At 36.6% G+C, this 21,384-nt stretch overlaps 3 protein-coding genes and 1 pseudogene across 4 annotated transcripts; 2 read left to right on the top strand and 2 right to left on the bottom strand.

The window, feature by feature from the left end:
- Positions 1-458: 458 nt before the first annotated feature.
- LOC120015657 (galactokinase-like) lies at positions 459-6,565 on the bottom strand. Its single transcript, XM_038868181.1, has 13 exons — positions 6,286-6,565; positions 5,723-5,907; positions 5,583-5,629; positions 5,164-5,258; positions 4,959-5,041; positions 4,330-4,398; positions 3,532-3,717; positions 2,693-2,827; positions 2,424-2,558; positions 2,173-2,243; positions 1,475-1,552; positions 828-969; positions 459-740 (listed from the first exon to the last, which is right to left on the bottom strand). Exons 1-13 carry the CDS (start codon positions 6,446-6,448, stop codon positions 630-632), a joined length of 1,500 nt encoding a protein of 499 aa, XP_038724109.1. The 5' UTR covers positions 6,449-6,565; the 3' UTR covers positions 459-629.
- Positions 6,566-8,236: 1,671 nt separating this feature from the next.
- Positions 8,237-12,342, bottom strand: LOC120015593 (annotated as a pseudogene).
- A 1,150-nt stretch (positions 12,343-13,492) lies between these two features.
- LOC120014763 lies at positions 13,493-18,143 on the top strand. Of its 2 annotated transcripts, none has more exons than XM_038866815.1 (4): positions 13,493-13,694; positions 13,770-13,853; positions 14,307-14,762; positions 16,892-18,143. In XM_038866815.1, the coding sequence occupies exons 1-3, from the start codon at positions 13,599-13,601 to the stop codon at positions 14,742-14,744; spliced, it is 618 nt and encodes a 205-aa protein (XP_038722743.1). In that variant the 5' UTR covers positions 13,493-13,598; the 3' UTR covers positions 14,745-14,762; positions 16,892-18,143. The 2 variants fall into 2 exon arrangements, with proteins under 2 accessions (XP_038722743.1, XP_038722744.1); XM_038866816.1 differs by lacking the exon at positions 16,892-18,143 and adding an exon at positions 14,845-14,985.
- Positions 18,144-19,905: 1,762 nt separating this feature from the next.
- On the top strand, positions 19,906-21,138 carry LOC120015745 (transcription factor bHLH147-like). The gene is made up of 2 exons (XM_038868293.1): positions 19,906-20,133; positions 20,265-21,138. The coding sequence occupies exon 2, from the start codon at positions 20,351-20,353 to the stop codon at positions 21,002-21,004; it is 654 nt and encodes a 217-aa protein (XP_038724221.1). The 5' UTR covers positions 19,906-20,133; positions 20,265-20,350; the 3' UTR covers positions 21,005-21,138.
- The last annotated feature ends 246 nt before the right edge of the window (positions 21,139-21,384 follow it).

The following is a 21,384-nucleotide window of genomic DNA, read 5'->3' as shown; positions in this document are numbered from 1 at the left end:
TTGACGTTTCAACTTCGCGTCATTATATCATTAGGAGCCGTATTGGCAATTATATTACGTACTTTCTTTGGCTAACATAACTATAAAAGAATATGAGGTCCCAGATTTTTTACAATATAGTTTTCCTAATTTTGGCATTAACATTTGAATAAATTGCCATGTAGCCGTATGATTTATTGGTTCAATTTCCATGTACCCTGATTTCTTTGAAACCACCCACATCATTTAACGTATAGATAGAGTCTAATCATTAATGTGATGACATTGGATTTTCTAAATCAATCATGGCCCATCAAGATTGGGATAATGGTTAATGGGTATATTAAGTGGGCCTGTTGCCCACAACTTCGGTGGTTGACTTCGAGTTCGAGCAAAAATCCTAATTATGCATGAGCAAATCTGAACATGAAGGGCCCATATTTAAGAGGTAGTACTCTAAATTCTAATGCAAACGCACATGCGCAAAATCAAAAACTTATTCAGCTAGACTAGAAAATTCGACTATATTGAAGAAGGGAAAAAAAAAATATAGAGAATTTGCGTTTGTATCTTGACATAAAAGAAAGGTAAGCAAATCTGACGCAGGACCGGGAAACTTTTATTCAGCAGATAAATAATATGGACATGTACTAGAACTTGAAAATGGCAGCACCACTGGATGGCTTTGAAGCAAAAACGTACAGGCCGAGATCGCTCTTATTGATCACTCCCTTGTCGATTCTTGCTTGGAAGAATTGCTCCTGCAAAAAGCATTCGCATATATGGTCAAACAACTGAATCTTTTCATAACAAGGAACAACAATCTAAGCTTTCGAGTCTCCGAGTACCTTCAAATTAAGGATGAACTTTGGAACAATAGCTTCTTTCACCAAAGCCACAGCACAGCCACCCCATCCAGCTCCTGTGAGACGTGCACCCAGAGCACCATTATTGCGGCAAATTTTCACTAGTTCTTCCAACTCTGGGCAGCTGTGTACATAATCAAGGAAAGAAATTAACATCAAGAGGTAGAGACATCTTGTGAAATTAACCGTCTCAATCGTATGCTGTGAAGCCAAAGAGAAAAAAAAAAAAATATATATATATATATATATATATATATGTATTGATCCAGGAAAGTTAAAACCATAACCAGACTTGCGTTTACTGAGCGGCCAAGCAATGTTTATCATAAAATGGGTTTATCAACGTAGATTAAATAGTAGGCACAACTATACAGGAATGCTAGCAAAAGCAACAGAAATGCATTAATCTTCAAAACCTGGAGGCTTCTCCCGGAGAGATACCCAAGAATGAAAAAGCCCAACCAGCAACAATATGTTGAAAGTAAACAATACACGAACCTTAAGACCTCATAAAGCATTTCTATAACTATTTCCAGTCACTTAATTGCTAATAAAAACATCTTTTATGCCGTCAGGAATAATGATTTGAAACACAAAATACTTTAAAATGGACTTGTGTGTGGTTTTACCTGCACTCATATAATACACTACAGCTGTAATGACTGTCGTTCATTAGATCCCCCAATTTCTTTAGCTTGTCCTCCTCACTGCAAAACAGTTATTCGAAAATCAATATCAAGAAAAGGGGGAAGAAAAGAAAAGAGGAAATAGACAGAGCACTCTTAGCCTTCAGCCTACAAAAAGAAGTTACGAAGGGCCAGACTTTTTCTCAAACAGCTCAATTCTTCCAACAAAACATGGAAGATTCAGTGCAAAGCATGAAGCATAGTTAACAAGAATAAGAAATATTAAAAATTATAAAACATTTTTTGGGTTAATAATGAAAATGAACAAGTGGCCCAAGATGTATGCAGTTCCTGCTTTTAAAGCAAAAGAGACAGATTGCAAATCAATTTCATAATTCCTTTTGAAGTTTCTAAAGGAACCCCCCAATCTATCATCGTGAATTCTTGTCTGTCACACAGCCTAGAAACAGAGTTTTGTCTAACAGGACATTAGCAAATTACAGTTCAAGACACATTATCACTACATCTCCACAACACCCGTGAATGGCTTACACAAAGCAGTAAGAAAAATTAGTCACTCTCGACATCGAATCATATCTAAAGCCACACTATCAAATAGTAAAAAAAAAATCATTGGAAAAATAGTGCAAAAAGCACGCTCATACTACACAAGAAACAACAGAAATCATTGAAAGCCATGCCTTAAATTTGCTGATACAGCGTCCTTGAAAGCATGTACCCGTTTGGCTTCGGAGTACACATGAGATGCTCTCTGGGAAAGGGATGTACATAAAAAAAAAAAGAGTAAGTATAATAACAAGGACAGAGAAAACTAAGGAAAAAATTCAACAAAATTGAATCATAATTTAAACGAGAAAAATGGCAAGCAATTCTAGCAAATGGACAATACACCAGTTAAACGTATTCCCAGAATATTAATTGTAGTAAATACCTGGTATAATTTGAAGTGCTTGGCTGCTTTTAGCACATCCAAAGAAGTGGGTGAATTGCCAAATACTGATGGCAAATCATAGTCTATGATTTTCTCAATATCTTCAGTCGTAAATGGTTCCTCCTTCAGAAATTCCTGTAACAGAGATGAAAATCAGGAATACAAAAAATTGAGCTTCATCTCACCAAAGTCTAAAATAATATATGGCCTGCTAGATGTGGTAAGAGAAAACACAACAAAAGAATGGTGAAAACTTATTGGATTAATACCTTGACAGCAATTACAGGATCAGAAGAACCATGTTTGCTTGCAAATGATATGCACAGCCCCTCGACATCTGAAAGAGTTTTGACTTTTGATATTGCCTCCTGTGGTTCCATTCCCAGCTCAATCCCAAGAACAATCTGAAATTATTTTCAGAAATTGCATGATATATGTAAATAGTATGCCCTCCAATAATTCATACTTATTATAGAAACAATGTCTACTAAGAAAATGTCATATAGAAGCACTCCGCTAATCAAACATTCAATTGAATTAAAGACTCTTAAATATTTTTGGCTTCGACACAATAAGGTCATGTAAAGCATTGAAAGAAACTTGTATATTTGAGAATGGAAAAACAGATAGAACTGCATTTAAGGGCACCAAGGCAAGACTAATAAATTACACCACAAAGAAAGTTTGTGAGAATGTTCAATTTTCATAAGGTCTTATGGACTCTTCTTTAAAAGGCTTTTGGGTCAATTGACGGTCATGGGAGTCAATTCTATTTTTATTTAATTGAGCAAAAAATATATATTTCAATTCCATTTCTATTATAATTTTCTCTAGTTTAGTCAATCTATCATGAAAAATACTCTCGATTAAAACAAAATGTAGCCCCAAATGAAAAAAGAAAGAAAGAAAGAAAAGAAAAGAAAAGAAAAGAAAAAGAAACATAGTCATTGAAATGTGGTTGCATGTGTTTGAAAACTTCAAACATGAAACCCAAGGCCAAAGACTTCAAAAGTAAAAAATGAATAACTAGGAACGTACTATGAAAACCGTCCTAGGATACATAAGCACAACAAACTCCTCCACCACATCTTAATGAAAATAAACTTACAGCTGCTAGTCGGCATTCAACAACTCTATTGTTGTAATTTGTAGCAGCAGTAACAGCCTTTTGCGATTCTGCCAAGGAATGGGCTATTACAAAAGTTCCACCAGCAGGGAGTTGCACATCAGTTGCACGAATAGGGTTGAAGTCAATGAGCTCTGCAAACCCAGTCTTGGCCATAACAGAAATTGCCTATAAAGTGAAACAAGAAACGATATATTACCAGCAAGAATCTAAATAACAATGGTCAATAGCCATTTATTCGGACTAGAAAAAATCAACATCCAATGCATCCATATTGAGTCTCAGTAAACATTTCAGCACAAAATGGAGAAGATGTAGTGCAAGACTAAACAACAGGTTAGATTCCAAGATTCTGCTTTCGATCTGTCACCTAAACAGTAAGGTAGGATTCAGCTAAACATGAACATGCACAGGTAATTATACCATCAAGAAGTGAAAACAGAATGGAATTTATTATCACAAGAGAGAGAGCTCGACAACCGAAAAACATTCCAAAAAGCAAGTACACAACATAAAAAACTAGCTCATTCAACACGGCATCACCACCATTACATGCTTTCTTTCTAAACATCTAAGAAAAATGTACAAGAGATAGTAACATCGGATTATCGGAAATATTGGAAGTTCAACCAAACACTGTCCTTGCCCATGAGTGAAACAAACACTAGCCAAAACTCTAACACATGCAGTTATAATCCTCTTCAGAAATTTATATAAAATATTTGTACTCAAAATATGAAAGGCAGGAAGATTCTAGCAAAATTCTTCATAAAGTATTACCTGATCCATTCCACCAGACTGTGTTCCAATGTGCCGTTCGCACTCACACGTAAGTTGGGCAAGGTCTTTCTGTAAATGAGTGTAACATTTAGCATTAAAAAAAGAAGAGAAATAATATTAGATGGTCAAATGATTAATTCATATTAACTTTCTTGGCGAAGAAAGAACTTAAATTAATACTCGAGAACCATGCATACATCTATCAACCATGATGCACAATGACCTATACTCCAGTTGACTAAGAAGAAGACAACAAAAATTCAATTAAGTTAAGAGTGTCATCATAATTCTGTATATAGATATCTTATCATATCCAACACACAAGAAGACGTTATTCTTGTAAATAAACAACCTCAATCCAGTGTCATACAAATAGCATGTTAAATTGAAAATGCAATCATGTTCAACTTGTCTAAATTCACTTGCTCCACTTTCAGAATTTTTGTATACAGCAGAAGATCCAAATATTGTTTCATGAATAAACACAAAAAGAATCATCAAGAAAACCTGCAGAATTCACCATATTTTAGCCAGATGACACTGATGCATTTCCTTCAAACTTGAAGACATCCGAGCAGCTCAAGGTACATAATGCATTATGTGGAGAAATGCTGAATTGATTGGTATACCTTTGGGAAGTTCACATCAGCAGCAGCCATTATAGCAATTGTAGAAGAACAAACAAAAGCTGCGGAGCTTGAGAGACCGGAACCTAGATTGGAGACACATAGCCAACATTATCACAGAGTGCTCTCCTTTTAAAGGCATTACACTATTTAAGCAATTAGCTTTCCATGTTCTGTCAATTCACAATTAGCTAAATAAAATTCACACCTGTTGGTACTGTTCCATCAACAAGTACATCAAGTCCAACTGGCTCCCCAACATTCACTCCTTTGGATTTGGCATATTCATAATAACCTTTGTACCTAGAGAAACAAACCATCAGTTACTACTCAAGAGAAAACTAAATACCATGCATCACCATTCACCAACAAATAACAATGTAATTCAGTAAAATAATCATCCAAAGAAAGTAACAGCAACAACAAGTTTTGTCCTGGAAACATTTTTTACCGGCAATAGAAGACTGCTAGTAAATTAAGTTTTCAAATTAAAACAAGCTTCCGAGAGGGTGACAAAATAAGTTCCAAGCTATTTGACAGAAAGAAGAATACTAAACATTTAACACACTAACAAAGGGGGAAAAAAAACTCCAATCACAATTGTATGAAGTCTGAGTAAGAACTAACCCACAGATGAAATAGTGGCCCCACATGTGGTTCTTCAAGTCGATTTCCTGAACAAAAAATAGCAATGTCATGTATTTAGATACCGTTTAAGCATCTTATTACATATAAAACTAAGGAAACACTGTGATTAATCAATGAACCTGATCAAAATCGGCAGGGTAGATACACATATTGTACTTATCGCTGACATTCGCGATCCGCAGAACCTTTTTAGCGTCCCCTGCATCATGCTTACGAATTGCGACGATTGTGTCCTGCCTTATCGCCATTGGCAACACCGAGTACCCCTCATAGTCAATGTGCTCCCCGATCAAGTTCACTCTCCCTGCACACAAAACAGATTAGAAGATCAACAACCACAAAACAGATTAGAACATCAACAACCATCAAATTCCTCCACAACAAATGAACAAAACTTTTACTCATATACATATTGATTTGGTAGTGTATGTATATATATGTATATGCGTCAGTTCAGTAGTTTATGGCTAATTAAAGGATCTTCATCAACCTTACAATTCCTCTCCAAATCATCAACAATAATTCAAAACCACCGACAACAATATGAACAAGTATCGATTTTTCATATTTTACTTAAACCAGAATATTTATCCGTACGCAAGAACAGAGATTCGATCCGGAATCATTAAAAACAATCTGAAAAACTTCATTTTCTCTGAAACCAAACGGATCTCAGACGGACCTGGAGATCGAGCAAATACGTCGGGAGGGTGACCAAATAAGTCGAGAAACTTGGACTTAAAATTATCGAAACGAAGCTGAGCTTCCTCGAGCTGAGAACCGTCTCCATAAACTGGTTCCAATGATGAGTAAACTGGAATCGGTAGGTCTTCGTGCTTTGTCATGTTTGATCTCTCGGTGATCTCCAACGGATCGGTTGATACTCACAAGACGCTTTCTGCAATGTTTGATATTACAATATTTTAACACCAAAAGTGGTGCATCTTTATATATTGTTTTTTCCCCTGATTTTTGGGGTATAAAATGACATAATTTTTATTTTTGTATATACATATGTGTGTGTCTTTAATGTTTTCGTTTGTTTGGTGCTATGGATAGGGATGGGAACTGATGCCACATTGCCTTGACGTGATGGGAATTACTTCTGCTAATATAATTAGTTAAGATAAAAATTACAATTAGGAAAAAGTCAAATCTAAATTTTCTGCTTAACTTGCGGATTATCTAAACCGTCTTTGAACTCTTAAACGAGCAGATATATTTCTACATCAAATCCCTTTCATCCTCTACGTGGATCCAGCTCAGCTCAAAAAACCACTCTCCTAGAAATTCAAAATTGGTTACAAAATTCCAAGCTTTAAGTTTTTTGATTTATCCTACATGATTAACAATCTTGTCATGTTTATACTTTTCTTTACATGATTACCAATCTATGTTGTTCTTGGATTCTGCCTCAGGATATCCACCGACTGTTTCTCTTGTTTTTTGTTGAATATATCTGATGCTTTTAAAAATAAATAAAAAAAAAAAAAACAGAGAGAAAGTTCAAAGTGGTGATAGAACAGCCAACAAGCCAGGGAGTTTTTTTAGTAAAAAATAATGAAATCAACTATTCATTATTCTAAAGGACATTAATTAATTAAAAAAAAAAAGCAAATCCCAGTGAAAAGGACAAAACAGGAGTCGAAATCTAGAAGGATCAATATTTGGGTTATGTTTGCATCAGCGCCACGTAGGTCGATAATTGTCATCTTCTAGTCTCATTATCTTTAGTAAAAGTCCAAACAATAATAGTTCCGAACTGTGTGCACACCACAGCGGGGCTGCGTTCACAATCAGCGGCAAGCTTTTGGGCTTTTGGCACTTTCTCCGGATTCCCTTGTCAAGTAGTTGACGGACTCAGAATATTAATATATGGTGGGCTTCGAATAAAGTATCTATATTTGTAGAATTCATCGACAGCAGGCCCCACCCACTCATTTGGGGTCACACCCAACAAAGACGAAACGTTAAATCGTGTGTCAATGCTGACTGTGCATCAGCTGTACAGCTTGAATGTTCAATCAAACGTTTATTCATGCCTATCCTGACCGTACATCTTCTGTACCACTCGATTACCTGTCTCTTCACACCATAACATTTTTTATTTTTCACGAGAAAAACATTTTTCACAAGACAAACCAAACCAAACCAGGCGCCTTTTCCCACCTCCTACAAGTCTACAACTGGTGAGTAAAACCTAAAAGACACCGACCTCACCACCGAATTTAGAGGTGTAAAACGGGCCTGGCCCAACTCCTCTTAACGGGCTGAGCTGTGTTTCTGGCCCACACTGGCCGACCCAATCCGCTTTTAAAAAAATTGAAGTTTTTCTCGAGTTAATTAAATAAGGGAATACCTCTTTGTAACTTGTGGCACCGTGGTTCCAACATTGATTTTATGTACAAGGTTCGAACCCCTGCATGAACGCAATTCTATCAAATTTGTACTAAAAAGGCTGGGCCCGTTCGGCCCAACAAGCCCGGCCCTTGGGCTCCAAGTGTGTTGAGCCGTGAGATGAGATTCGCGAGCCAACCCAGCCCTTGAAGGCGTCGGGTTGCCCATAATATAAATTACAACGATGGCAAGTATCAAAAGTTGCATAGAGCAGCGCAGGTTTCGAAACCCATAAATTACACAAAAATGATCGTGTAATGATAAATATCTCATAACGCGCAAGATTCTACTAAAATTGCAGCAGGGCAACAAGCATGAAGTATCAACCTTCTCGAGCACCATAAGCTGGAATATTAGATTAGTATTTCACCTAGCTTTTTTTTTTTAAAAAAAAAAACCTATACAAAGTTCAGTTTCAACAAATTCCAGCAAGCATAAAAGGCTAGAAGGAGAATCTGGTGACCTATTCATCATCATCTATTAAATCCTCATTTCCATCTTCACTGGACCTCTCATAATCACCTTCGTCATCCTCTACTTCTTCAATATCCTCATCCATAATGTCCCTATTCCCGGCTTCTTTGTCCTTCAAACCAGTGTTCAAGGCCACAGTTTCTCCAACTTCTCCATAATGTCCCTATTCCCGGATTTTTCCATATCCTTCCTCAACTTCTCCATGTTCTCCTTCCTGCGTTCATCCTGCAGACGTTGCTTCTCCACCCGTCTCTTATCAAGATCAGCCCTACACAAATGCACACACAGCAAAAGGAAAAAAGAGAAAGCAGTAGAAAAAGTGATATTTTGATAGTTTGAGTTAAGCATCAAGTTGAATGAATCAAACACAAGTTAGAAGGCCATACTTGTAGGTTTCCATGTACTCCTCGGCACTTGCTTCAATAGCCTTAAAGAAGTCCCTAACTCCAGCACCAGACACCGCAGAGACTCCTACTGATTGCAAATTCTTATAGAGCTCATCCGGTGCAAGACAAAAGCTTTGACTTAAAGTTGACATGTAGGAATGATCTGAGCTTATTGCAGCTTGAAATGCTTCAAAATCTTCCATCCACTACATCCAAAAAAGTTCTCAAAACAATAGTGTATATATATATATATATATATATATAACTAAAATGCATATACAACTTAATATTAACTCATTTTAAATAGGTAAAGCCCGAAGACAATTTTCAAATCCCATGAAAATAGTAAGAAACAGATAAAGCGACAAAAAACAGTATTCTGAATGGAAGGACGTGAAACAGTCTTACATGTGTTGAAGAAGAGTCCCCAAACACTAACCTATGCACTGGAGCAAATAATGACAATAAAAAAGTCTCCATTTCATTTCAGATGCAACGAGAGTTGAGCTTAAATACTATCACATTATCCAGATGCCAATAGAAATAAAGAACGATTTTTGAACCGTCATCCAGATTATTAAAAGTTATGACAAGGTGAAAGAGCACCGCCTACCATTGATCCAAACTGCAATTTCAATGAAAATGGGAGATGTAAAAGAACAAAGTGGTATTTTCACCGTTAACATCCATAAAGCAATGAAATCTCTAAATCATTTGTGACACATGACATTAAGGAAGTATGCATTTAGAATAATCTAGAAAATTGTAAGTACCATTTTCTTTGCAAATTTATAGATCATTATACGGTCATAATCACATATAACCAGAAGCATAACAAAATGAAGTAAGAAACAAGAAGCTAAAATTTGTTCAAATATGACCATCTACCTTAAATAAACTATACTTCTAAAGCAAACTGATGTTGAGTAACATCCGTTTTATTAAATGCCAACACAATTGGCAATCGCGTCTTGTAGACTATGCTACATGCATAAAGCATATTGCTCATGAAAGTAACGGGGTTTGCAGAACGAGGAGTGTCAACTACATAAGTGACAACAGTTAGAAAAGTTAAAGCAAAAGCTTCAGTGATAATTGCTCCAAAAGCAGACCAAGTAAATATTTCAATATGGCCAGGTGTGTCCACGAGAACATAATCAAGCTGATTTGCTCGCTTCTCGATAACAGAAATAGCCTACATGGAATCATAAAGATTAGGATCCATTAAAAAGGGAAAAGACAAAAAAAGAATCTTTGCTTTTGATTGGTTACTAAATTTTTGCACCCAAGCGGGATTAAACATAGTATTCACCCTCCATACCATCTTAAGGGAAGAGGATATGCCATTAGGCATTAAGGACATTGGTGGAACAGACACACGTCATGAGTTTAGAAATTGTACCAAGAGGCTTGCATTAACAAGAAGGTATTCAAAGACATTCCATGCCCATCGAGTAACCACATCTAAAAAAGCCATTTGAGAGTAAATAGATTCACACTTGAGCCATAAAGAAACAAACCACACAGCACACTAATAAATTGAATAACCAACCACCAATTCAAGAATGCCGTAAAACTTGATGTTTGTGACAATGACAACAAACTCATTTCCCCGCGTCAGAAAACTATATTGTAACAGAAACTCTAATAAGGTCTGCCATTCATACATGTCACAGCATTTCATGATGGATCGGCGATGAAGCCAGCAGTATGAATAAAATGATGTTGAATAAATCTTCTAAGACATTAAGTTATACCTCATCAAATTTTCTACTAAATAAGTTCCAGACACGTCAAAATTCCACCATTTGGTCCAAGGTTAAATTGCTTCATAACTTCCTTGTACCGGACAGTGTCTCTTATATCAATGTTTGCACCAAAAGGGAGAGTCATCACAGCAGGGTCAAGGTTAACAACATATCCCCGCAAATTTGAAGCTTGCACATCGCAAAACAGCCGATGTAGAAATGTTGTTTTTCCACTCCCTAATCAAATTTTTAGAGCTTTAAAATCTTGGTTTCTAAAGAAGAAAATTTTGCAAATCACAATTTACCCTACAAAAAGAATTAGTATATATATAAAATACCTGCCATTTCGATGACAATAATAATGACTGGTTTTCTCTTGAAGTTTGTTGGCGATTCCATATGCATCTTCTCCATTGATTCAATAATCTCATCATTTGCTTTACCATTTTCCTGTGGAAAATAAAATGAAGCCAAAAAAATTTCAGTCCAACAAATTATCACAAAGAAACTGGAAAAAGTCAAAAGAATCCTAAATTAAAAACCAACAGTCTTAAAATAGAATACAAAACCCCCCAAGTTGAACGATTCCATCACAACTATTTAGGTTATATAAGAACTACGCCAGGTACAACAAAAATATCAAAAAGAACATACTCAATTGCAATTCATTTTGCTTGCTCGTCTCACCAACTAGATGGACTACAAAAAAAAAAGATAGGAAAAAAAAGGCTGAGTTTATACCTTTGACTCCAATGCATCCTCATAATCAACCTGCATTGAAGTACCTTCCTCAGCAGACTTCATATTCAGATTGTGGACATCTGGATTAGCACTCATTTCAATGACACGGCAAAATAAGACACCTATTCAATACAATAATGTGACAATATACATGGAAACAATTTAGAAATGTGGTTTGGGTTGTTTCCAGTAAAGAGTCCAAACAGAAGCTTAGGAAGTAATAAACAGTAATTAAACACACAGCAACCGCAGTACAACCACAATTTTTATTCAACAAAGAAAATCGGGAAAAATGATAAGTCGAGCTTCATAAAACACGAACAGAAGAAAAAAGAAGGTCACTATAACTTCATTCAGACTAACACACTTAAACATGGATCATCCACCCTCTTTGAGGGGGAAACACTGGAACAGATCTCACAAACCTCCCAAAAGTCCAAACGTGTAACACAGAGAGAAATAAAGAGTCTCGAAATGAACAGAAGATAGTGATCACCTTATTTTTTGCTTGAACTTGACGATCTAGAGAAAAAGGTCTGAGAGAAGCAAATAGGGTTCATAGTGTTACCTTCGTAATCGCAATGAGGTAATCAGATTACCTGGCATTTTACATTAAATTGGTTCAAGGCCAACCATAGACAAACCAATTATTCTCTGAAAACCCAAAATTAAACTTGTTTCAGACATCTCAGCAGATGAATGTATAGGCAACCCAATACCACAAAAATAAAAACCTAACCTCTTTTATCAGCATAGACATAGTCAAAACACTTGCACACAACTGCTACGAACAAACTATAATCTCTCAATTCAATTCTTCGAAGCCATGCCTACTTCCACATGTAATGGAGTGAATCTATATTTGACAAAGATACAGCGAGAGGGCGTACCTCGTAAAGCAGGCTTGTAGGGTTTTGGAAGAGTCGAGAGCTACAGAAATAGAAACTTCAATGAGAAACTACAAAAGAGAGAGCGAAGAGGACGACAAGCGGGTCCAAGATAAATGGGCCCTATTTGCCGGTTTTGCCCATTTAAGCTTGGGTACGCCTAAACACCAATACGAACTGTAGAAAAAGCCTATTCATATATGTTGGGTTAATAATCTGTGTGTTTGGTAGAACAATTGTGTTGCTTTCAACTGTTAAACTGTGAGATAAGTTGTGAGATATTTGGTGAAACTTTACTGTTTTAGCGATTAAGTTGTGTAAAAAAATTGTTTGTATTATAATTATTATGAATGGATAAACATAATAATTTATAAGTATAATTATTAATTTAGAAGTGCAATGAATCATTAATCCCTTTAGACATTGGGACTCTACCGTATTTGTCTAGATGGTAATTTCTATTATGTTATTGGCCCAAGCCTATACCTATACCTGGAAGTGGGATGCATGTCCACACACGCATAGTTAGATTGCTCTGATACCAAACATAACAAGTTTGTCCCTTAACACTATAAACAGTTTGTCCACTTTGTGCCAAAACTCACACACTTTATAATCTCATTCCTAGTCCAACCCATACTATAACAATGGCTTGGAAAAATAGTGGTTGCTAGCTAATAAATTTAAGTTATATTATATCATGCACTAAATACCCCATCTAAACAATGTGGTATTGTAGTACCAAGTGTTCTTGTAGTATTAAGTGAATTCATGTATGATTTTTCAAGGAAAAAAATCAATGTTTTTATCTTATTTAATTCTCTTTAAATTGCGAATGACCCAAAACACACACACTCTTTTGATAAATCGAACAATTCTCAATTTCGAGAGGTGTCTTATTGGTTGGATAGTGGATGTGATCCCCGGATGATTGCTTTGGTATGTCCTTATTGTAGCTTTGCCATACAAAAAAAAAATCCAAAACATCTCACAACATTCACATTTTTATTGCCTTCAACATATTATCTGAAAAAATGTCAAAATGTCACAAACAAGTAGCAAAGGTGATTGTCTTACGGATTAAAGCATGCACCCAACCATATATAAACTAATGATATTTTAAATTAAGGACGGTCTAATAGATGGACTTTCGAGTTGCGGGTGAAGGGAAAGTATAATCCGGGCCGGAATGCAATTTCGTAGCATAAATAAATGGGCCGAGATCAATAGAAGATGTTGGCGTCAAACGGCGTTAAGCACTCAGCCATTCTGCGTCAGTGCGTCCACAGTCCACACTATTTAAAGCGATACGCAGTCTTCATTTCCCAAAACTGAAGTAAAATTCAAATCACTCCCGCCAAGATGAAGAACCATCAAACTCCACAAAAGGAGCACCCGCGCTCTCTCGATCTCGGCAATCGCAGATCTAAGGAATCTCAGTCGAAGAAGCCACAGAAGGTTCAATCGAAACCCTAAATTCTCTGGTTTTTCTCTTTTTATTCAGCTATCACCAGACGAATCTCTCCCTTGCAGATCGCCAAGAAAAGCTTGAGTTCTGCGTTCAGCAAAACAGATGAATATGTTTCAGACCCTGATGATTCCAGCGAGATCAATGATGTATGTTTCAGTTCCAGATCTCGATTTTTGGATGCGTTGCTTTTGGTGCTTTTGACGATTTTACTTTTAATTTTTTTGTTCTAATTCACTTGTTCTACCAGAAATTTCGCTAGTGTAGTTCAGATATCGTCTTGATATCTCGTTAGTTTTAGCTAATACATTACATCATTTCTGATTTTATCTGATTTTTATTTAAAGAGATTAGAAGCTACAATTTAGTAAAACTAGGACGTTGTGATGGTTGATCTGTAAAAATCAGGTTCCACTAAAGAATTAGCTTGAATATATGCTGTTTGATGCATGATTAGAGCTCGTATCTGTTTTTTCCCATACTTTTACCTTGAATGGTTACTTTGTTGATGGTTAATTATAAGGCTCTGTACAATTTAAATTTTGTCGTATGATTTTTTCAACATCAAGGGTTGAACCTTTCGTTTTCCTTGTTTGATTCAGAGCTTTGTGTCAGAATTGAATAGTGTTATCTCAGCTTCACCAGAAACTTCATTTCTCACTGATCTCACGCCAACTTCAAAGCCCACCACCAAGGACAATGAACAAGTGGAGTTTTCTGCAATTAATCTCGCAATAGATGCGTCAAATGGCTTCTCAGTAGAGGCTGAAATTGTGGCAAATCTTCTCATAGAAGCAAGATCTCAGGTCTTGAACTCAATTGGTGCAGATCAGCGATCCAAGAGGCTTCTGGATGCACTTGTTAATATTGTCGTAGATGAGTTCTCCACTCTGCCTGAGGAGAAAGACTTGCGCCTTCAACTTGTTTCTAAGAAAGCCGGGCTATTATGTTTTATGTTTTGGTCGGTCCTAGCAATTGTTGCTCTGTTCTTCCTCGGTTCTGTAGCTCAAGGAACTTCTGCTCGGCCTCTGTCTACTTGAGCCATTGCATGGAAAAAGGTAAGAGAACTCCAGCACCTCTGTTTTGCTACTCCAAAATATGCGAATGAATTTCTCTATTTTGTTGTTGTTACTATGCTAGGATGATGTTGCCAGGAAACCTTTTAGACGTGCTGGAAATTGTTAATGGATCTGAGTGATTTAGTAGAGCATTGTGTTAAAGAGTCAATAGTTAGTACTTTTACGTGATCCTCATAATAATATCTTATGTGTGGTTTGTGTAGAAAGTGACTGTGATGAGCTAAGATGCTCATTTAATATTGTTCATGAGTGATTAACCTCAACTCAAATGTCTTAGTGCTTTGGCTTGACTCATTATAGGTCCTGGTAAGTAACCGACACATCTATCTTTCTGCTGATTCTGCGTGAAGTAGTCTATGTCCTTACAAATTCTTGTTTAATTAGGGAAGGAAAGCAAATAAGCAATGAAATTTAGAAGGGTGAGAAGCATGCTAGAAGAGATAGTTGTCCATGTGTTGTGTTGTACAGATGGTGCCTTCTTACTTCCTCTTTTCTGCATAAACAGATGAAATTGAATTTACTATGTAGAGAAACCCTAGATATAAAGAGCCCTCAGTTGTTATTACAACTAGTCATTCATAAATGCAGGGCTGTAACTTACTGGCTGCCCATATACTTTCCTCTTTCAATGCGATATCCTTGGCTGGAGAAAAGTATTAGCTGCCCAGTTTGTTCACTAATCTGACATTGTATTTTCTAGAACCATCATTTTTGGAATTTTACATCGGGACCATCAAGTACGGTTTTTGTAGTGAGTGTTGTTTGTTTGTCACCCAACCTATTGTCAAACAAAAAAGGGGGGGGGGGGGGGCAACCGAGGTTGTAGTTAAGTACTCTTTAATTCTTCTTCTCAGGTAGATTCACTTGCCTACTTTGTGGACCATAATATGTCTAATTTGAGAGCCCATCGAGACCTGCTAAACTTGGGTAGATGCCATGTCTTTTAATTTATTTGAGAAGTTCAGACTATGAGATTAATTATTGAGCCACGGAAAAATATTTGATCATCACTAACAAACCATGTCTTTTAATTTAGTGCAAAGAAGGACTGCAAGAGGTCAGAGGTTCTCAAATTTCAGTTACTGTAACGAAATCATTACGCTTTTTTGAATAGCTTTTTTCTATAGAATAAAATAGAAATAGAATCAGTCAAAGTTATGTGGTCAAAAAGATTGATCAAGTAGTAGATGAACAAATGCAATTGTAAATCAAGTCTGTATGATTATGTGGGGAGCTTTGCGATTAAGACAACCTCAAGCTGCATTTTCAAATGTTTGATCACCAAAAACTTCATAGTTTCCTTATCAACTTGTTGAAACTTTTTTCTTCAACTAGATAGTTTTTAATTACGATAACAGGACTACGTTACATGGCCTGATAGGCTATTTGACAGAAGTAGTTAAAGTTAGAAGGGAAGAGAGAATCTGAAATAAAGATGCCAAATTAATTCTATAGGCTCTTTTGTTGAAAGTGGCTTTACCAGGGGCAGAGAGCAATCTAATTTGACATTCATAGAGATCTATTCATGGCCCAATGAGAGAAGCCTGAAAACTCAGCACCGTTATACCTAATGATGCCTTTGCTTGCAATAGTGTATAGTTTTAACTTTCTATCAACAAGAGTTTTCAGCTGTCATCCATCCATGGATGAGAGTGAGGGGAGGAGGGCTCCCTTTAGTTTTTCTGGGTCATGAAGTTTTTTTGGGTGGAGGGATTTTTTGGGTATACTTAAAGTAGATGATTTTCTGTAATCCAACTAGTTTTGTTAGTTGATACTTGATTATGGCTCATGTGAGAGGAAACCTCTCCAGCTAGCTGTACTAAAAGGCAAAGATTTGATTTAATCCACCAATAATGTTTTTTTTTTTTTTAAGTTCATCGAATGGAGTACATTTATTGGAGGGGTGAGATTGGTTTCCCTGCTTTCAATGTATTCTCTTAGATTTCGGCATGGCTTGTGATGGAATGGTCTAGGACTCTAAGTCTAAGCTAGTAGAATTACAGGAGTCATGTGAAATTTGCTGAAATTCTATTTGCAATTTATCCCGCTTAACTAAACTTAAAAAAACTTCCCCAGTACAAATTACATAGCATTTCTCTTAATCTCAGAACGTGGAGACTGGTCAAGATTGTTGACAGTTTGAATGTCCCCACAAGATTCCAATCCTGTTCCTGGTAATAAATCTTCATTTATGACTTTGGATTCTTGGTGGTTATACGGACATGGCAAAGTACATGGTAGATATCTAATATTTGAATGCTTTTATGATGTCTGATTGTTGCTATTCCAGTTTATGGACTTTTTGGTAGATATTTGTGAATTTGTACTTTTTTTTTGGGGGTAGTTGCCATGAGTAAGGAGTATATAATTCAAAGACATTTATGCACTCTTATTATGATATGCACACATGTAATATTATTGAATACATGCCACACATTTAAATAGCGTAATAAGTGTTGCTTGCCATGAATATATATGCAAGTATGCAACCTGTCTAGCACATGATCATGAATATATCGTGGACTTTTTCTTCCGGTATTATTAGAGGCTGTCGTCTACAGACATGGGATTGCAGTTACAGATTGTCTTTTTGAGTTATTTTCATTGAAAATCTTTGTGATTTCTCCTGTGAAATGCATTTTGTGCTTTATCCTGCAAAATTCAGCTCACAGTTCAATAAACTTAAACAGAGTTTCTATTTAAAAAAGTATTTGGTGAATATAATGGTGCTTCCATAGATTGGAACTTGTAAGTAGTGAATTTTTGGGCCTAGGTCACTTCTCTTTACATATGTTTTGATTCCTACATTAACATGCATGCTTGATTATGAACTGAGGCGAGCCTTGTGTATCAAACTTAGATTTAAGTTGAATTTGACTTCCAAAGAAAGTGGGTTTTTGGTTTGTAATCTGGTGCTTTTCATTATGGGGAGACTACTAAGGTGTTTAAGGTCTAAAACATTTTGAGAACAGAATGACAGAATAGTGTTGCTAAAATCTCCTTCTCAACGTTATATGTTGTTTGAACCTTAATCAAATTATTATCAAGTTGGCCTGGTCACCTCACCGGACATTGCTTTGTATATCTGAAGAAGGGGTAGATGATACCCCATGCTATATTGCTATTAGATTTTTATTTATTTATTTATTTTTAATTTAATCTAAATCTATATGCAATCGGTGCCACACTTTCTGGCGCTGCTTAAGAATCTTACCCTTTTCGTTGCTCTTCACTGTGTCACACAGGAGAGGCAATCACCCTGGAGTATAATAATCCCCTTTTAGTGATTTAGATTTTGTGAACAATATTTTAATTTTTTTCCCCAGTTTTCTTGTCCCCAAAGTGAGTTCCGAGACACATGTACCATGATTTTGAAGAGAATAAGGAAGAATTCAAAAAAAAAAAAAAACCCAGCAAATCATGGAGAAGAAGGAATTTTATATTGTTTTGGGTCTTTATCCTATGGTCAGGTTGTCAATCCCTAATCCCTACGTCTTCTTTGAAAATTCACATATTGCGGCATCTTTGTTGGTAAATGGGGCTCATTGATTCTGATCGATGTCTATGTTGATAAGTATGATAACTATTGCAAATAAAAATTAGAGAGTTGGGAACGGGCATTGCTGGAAATGTGGAGCATAACTGTCCACACCTCAGAAAAGGAGGAAAACTCCAAACCTCCTCCAACAAATACAAAACAAGACCCCAAGAGAAACAAATGCCAGAGAGACAACCCTCATTGCACATGCATTTTTCTTTTGTTTATTGCTCCTTTTCTTGATCATCACCTCCCACAATCATTGCACTGAACGAAAAAACAAGTATTTTATGGAGGACCCCATTCTTTAGGTCAATTAGTGGAAGCCAACGCCAGAGTTTCCCCCAGTTATACTTTGACATGTCATCAACACATGCTCCCTTTCTTATTTTATTCATCTTTTGGGCCCTGCAGTGACTGAAAGGTCGAAGCCGCCCCGTTTGCTAATTTTTGGGTTGAACTTGTCAACTAGTTCGCTACCCCTTACCCATTTTAATGTAGTACTAAATTCTATATTTCTATTCACTAGTCGGAGTTTTAAACAATTTTCAATGCAAATTGCAAATTTTAGGCTTCATTTGGCTCTGAAAACATCATCTAGAAAGAAGAAAAACAGCATTGGAAAACGTTTTTCTCTTGCTTTCGTAATTGTCAAGGCACAAAGTGACATCTTATCGGTCAAGTAAAAAAGATTGGGGGCTTTATGGCTTGTTTTGGATACATAAAGATTTATATTGAAGACTTGGCATATACGCATATAGTTTTGAGGAAATAAGGTTTTGATCTTAGGATTTTTATAGTTCTGACGAGTCATGATTAATTGCCTGTGGATTCTCTCTTATATTTGGTAATTAGATAATATCTACACCAAATCAATTCTCTATTTGTATCTTATATTTGTAATAGTCCATAGGAACAAGTCTAGAAACAAATTTAGGGGAGTCAAAGGAGTAGTGTCATACAGGGGGCACCACCATAGAATTAGAAGCTGGTCGGCATAGGTCATGGCCAACAAAAAAGCCCAAAATTTTTTTGAACATCAAAATTTCAAACAGTCAATGGGATTAGACAGCTTGCTGGCCTTCTATCGTGCTATGCCACCATTAGTTATCCTTTCTGTTTGCAAAACTTTAATATTAGAAAAAAATAATATTAAGCAAATAGTCATAAATAAAAAAAAGAAAAGAAAAGAAAAAGAGGAGTGGTAGAAACAAGATATGAGCTTTGCAATCCGTTTAAAATTTTATAAATTGAATATGATGGCATGGAAGGTGAAACACATTACATCATATTTTTATTTTTAAAATGGAAAATGCTATCCAATAAACATTGGATAAATAATATAAATGTGTTTTGGAGATTGAAAAAACTCTATTGGAATATATATATATATTTTTAGTTTAAAGAAAGAGTGTTCATTATAGGTAACTATGGCCCTTTATTATCCTTGGCACACTCATTATGAAGTCTCTTTTAAAATTTATATAATTTTTTCTCTATCAAAATCTTAGAAGAGAACAGTAACGGCCATTCATGAAAACCATTTAACTAACCAATCAAAGCGACGCACCCACTAAAGTAAACACACAGCTTCCTCCACAAATGAGTGGCTCTCTCTTGATTCCTTTATAACCCACTCTCCTCTTTAAGTCTTAACCGTCCCTCTCCCTCCCTCCCTCCAACGCCCCACCGGGGTATCAATCGACACCTCATCAGTCAAACTTCGTTCCGTTCCGTTCATTCTCTTCTTCCACAGATCCACACCTCTCTTGTCGCACATATAAACATATTCACTCGATCGTATCTCGAAAGGTAACTTATCTTCTCATCTCTCTTAAGCTCGGCTCGAGATTCTGGATATAATACAAGTGTATTGAATTCCGATACCCGATGATTCGATGATTTGATCTGAATTCTTTCTTCTTTCTTTTTCTTGATTTTAGTGAATCGGTTTGAAATTTGATTCGACAAAAGCTGCTGCGAGAACAGCGAATCGTTGACGCTTTTGAATCTTGTGAACTCTGATTGGATGGCATCATCTCTGGTCTCCAACTCTGTAACGAACTCTAACGCGGTTGTTGATCGCTCAAAAAGAAAAAAGAAGAAGAAATCGCTGATGCAAGCAAGGGATCAGGACCAAAACGACCCTGCTAAGTGGAGAACAGAGAAGCAGCAAGAAATCTACTCTTCCAAGCTTCTACAGGCTTTGAGCCAGGTCCGGATTAGTCCTCCTTCTCCATCGGTGCCGCGTCAAGGTCGAGCCGTGCGAGAAGCCGCAGATAAAGCTCTGGCTGTGGCAGCGAAGGGGAGGACCAGGTGGAGCCGAGCGATTCTGACGAGCCGACTGAAACTCAAGTTTAGGAAGCAGCAGCAACACCACCAGAAGAGACAGCAGAGAGTAATTGCGGCTGCCTCTGGAAGTATCCGGTCCAAGAAGCCGAGAGTGAGCGTATTCAGGTTGAAAGGCAAGGGTCTACCGGCTGTACAAAGGAAAGTCAAGGTACTTGGCCGGTTAGTCCCTGGTTGCCGGAAACAGTCGTTACCGGTCATTCTAGAGGAGACCACTGATTATATAGCAGCGTTGGAGATGCAGGTTCGAGCCATGAGCGCTCTCGCTGATTTGTTATCCGGCTCCGGATCCATCTCTGGCGCTGCCTCTAGCTCTGCTCCGCCGCCGAGCTGATCACTCGAATATTTCTTCTTTTTTTCCCTTTAATTTGTGCCTCCCTCTCTCTTGCAAGAAGTAATTTCTTGTTAAATACGTGATCTTTCTTTATTTTTCAAGGAAGTTTTATCCACCAAGCCTAAATACGAATAGATACATGCATACATACATGCTCTGCATATATAATTATTAATCATGTTTATATTTCTTACTTCGTATTTAAAATATCTTGGAATAATCCAGTCCCAATAGTAATGCCATAAAAACTGATTTGGCAGATCTATTATGGTTATAGCTTTGTTTTCTCTAGATCAGTTCCACAATTTGTTTAGAATAGAAAATTTCATAATTTTAATTCAGTAGTTTGGGTTTGGGAAGTATGTCAAACCACACTACAC

The sequence above is a fragment of the Tripterygium wilfordii genome, chromosome 14 (assembly GCF_013401445.1).
Source record: "Tripterygium wilfordii isolate XIE 37 chromosome 14, ASM1340144v1, whole genome shotgun sequence".
Lineage (NCBI taxonomy): Eukaryota > Viridiplantae > Streptophyta > Magnoliopsida > Celastrales > Celastraceae > Tripterygium > Tripterygium wilfordii.
Note: the sequence above shows the minus strand (reverse complement) of the source record. Positions and strands in the feature narration are given on the sequence as shown.

Excerpts from the sequence above, each read along its gene's own strand:
- LOC120015657 (XM_038868181.1), bottom strand. The coding sequence starts at position 6,448 with ATGACAAAGCACGAAGACCTACCGATTCCAGTTTACTCATCATTGGAA. Across the intron at positions 5,630-5,722 it reads ACCCTGCCGATTTTGATCAG|GAAATCGACTTGAAGAACCA; the intron begins GTTCATTGATTA and ends TTTTTTGTTCAG. Across the intron at positions 1,553-2,172 it reads GCTGTATCAGCAAATTTAAG|TGAGGAGGACAAGCTAAAGA; the intron begins GCATGGCTTTCA and ends ACTGTTTTGCAG.
- LOC120015745 (XM_038868293.1), top strand. The coding sequence starts at position 20,351 with ATGGCATCATCTCTGGTCTCCAACTCTGTAACGAACTCTAACGCGGTT.
- LOC120014763 (XM_038866815.1), top strand. The coding sequence starts at position 13,599 with ATGAAGAACCATCAAACTCCACAAAAGGAGCACCCGCGCTCTCTCGAT. Across the intron at positions 13,695-13,769 it reads AGTCGAAGAAGCCACAGAAG|ATCGCCAAGAAAAGCTTGAG; the intron begins GTTCAATCGAAA and ends TCTCCCTTGCAG. Across the intron at positions 13,854-14,306 it reads ATTCCAGCGAGATCAATGAT|AGCTTTGTGTCAGAATTGAA; the intron begins GTATGTTTCAGT and ends TGTTTGATTCAG.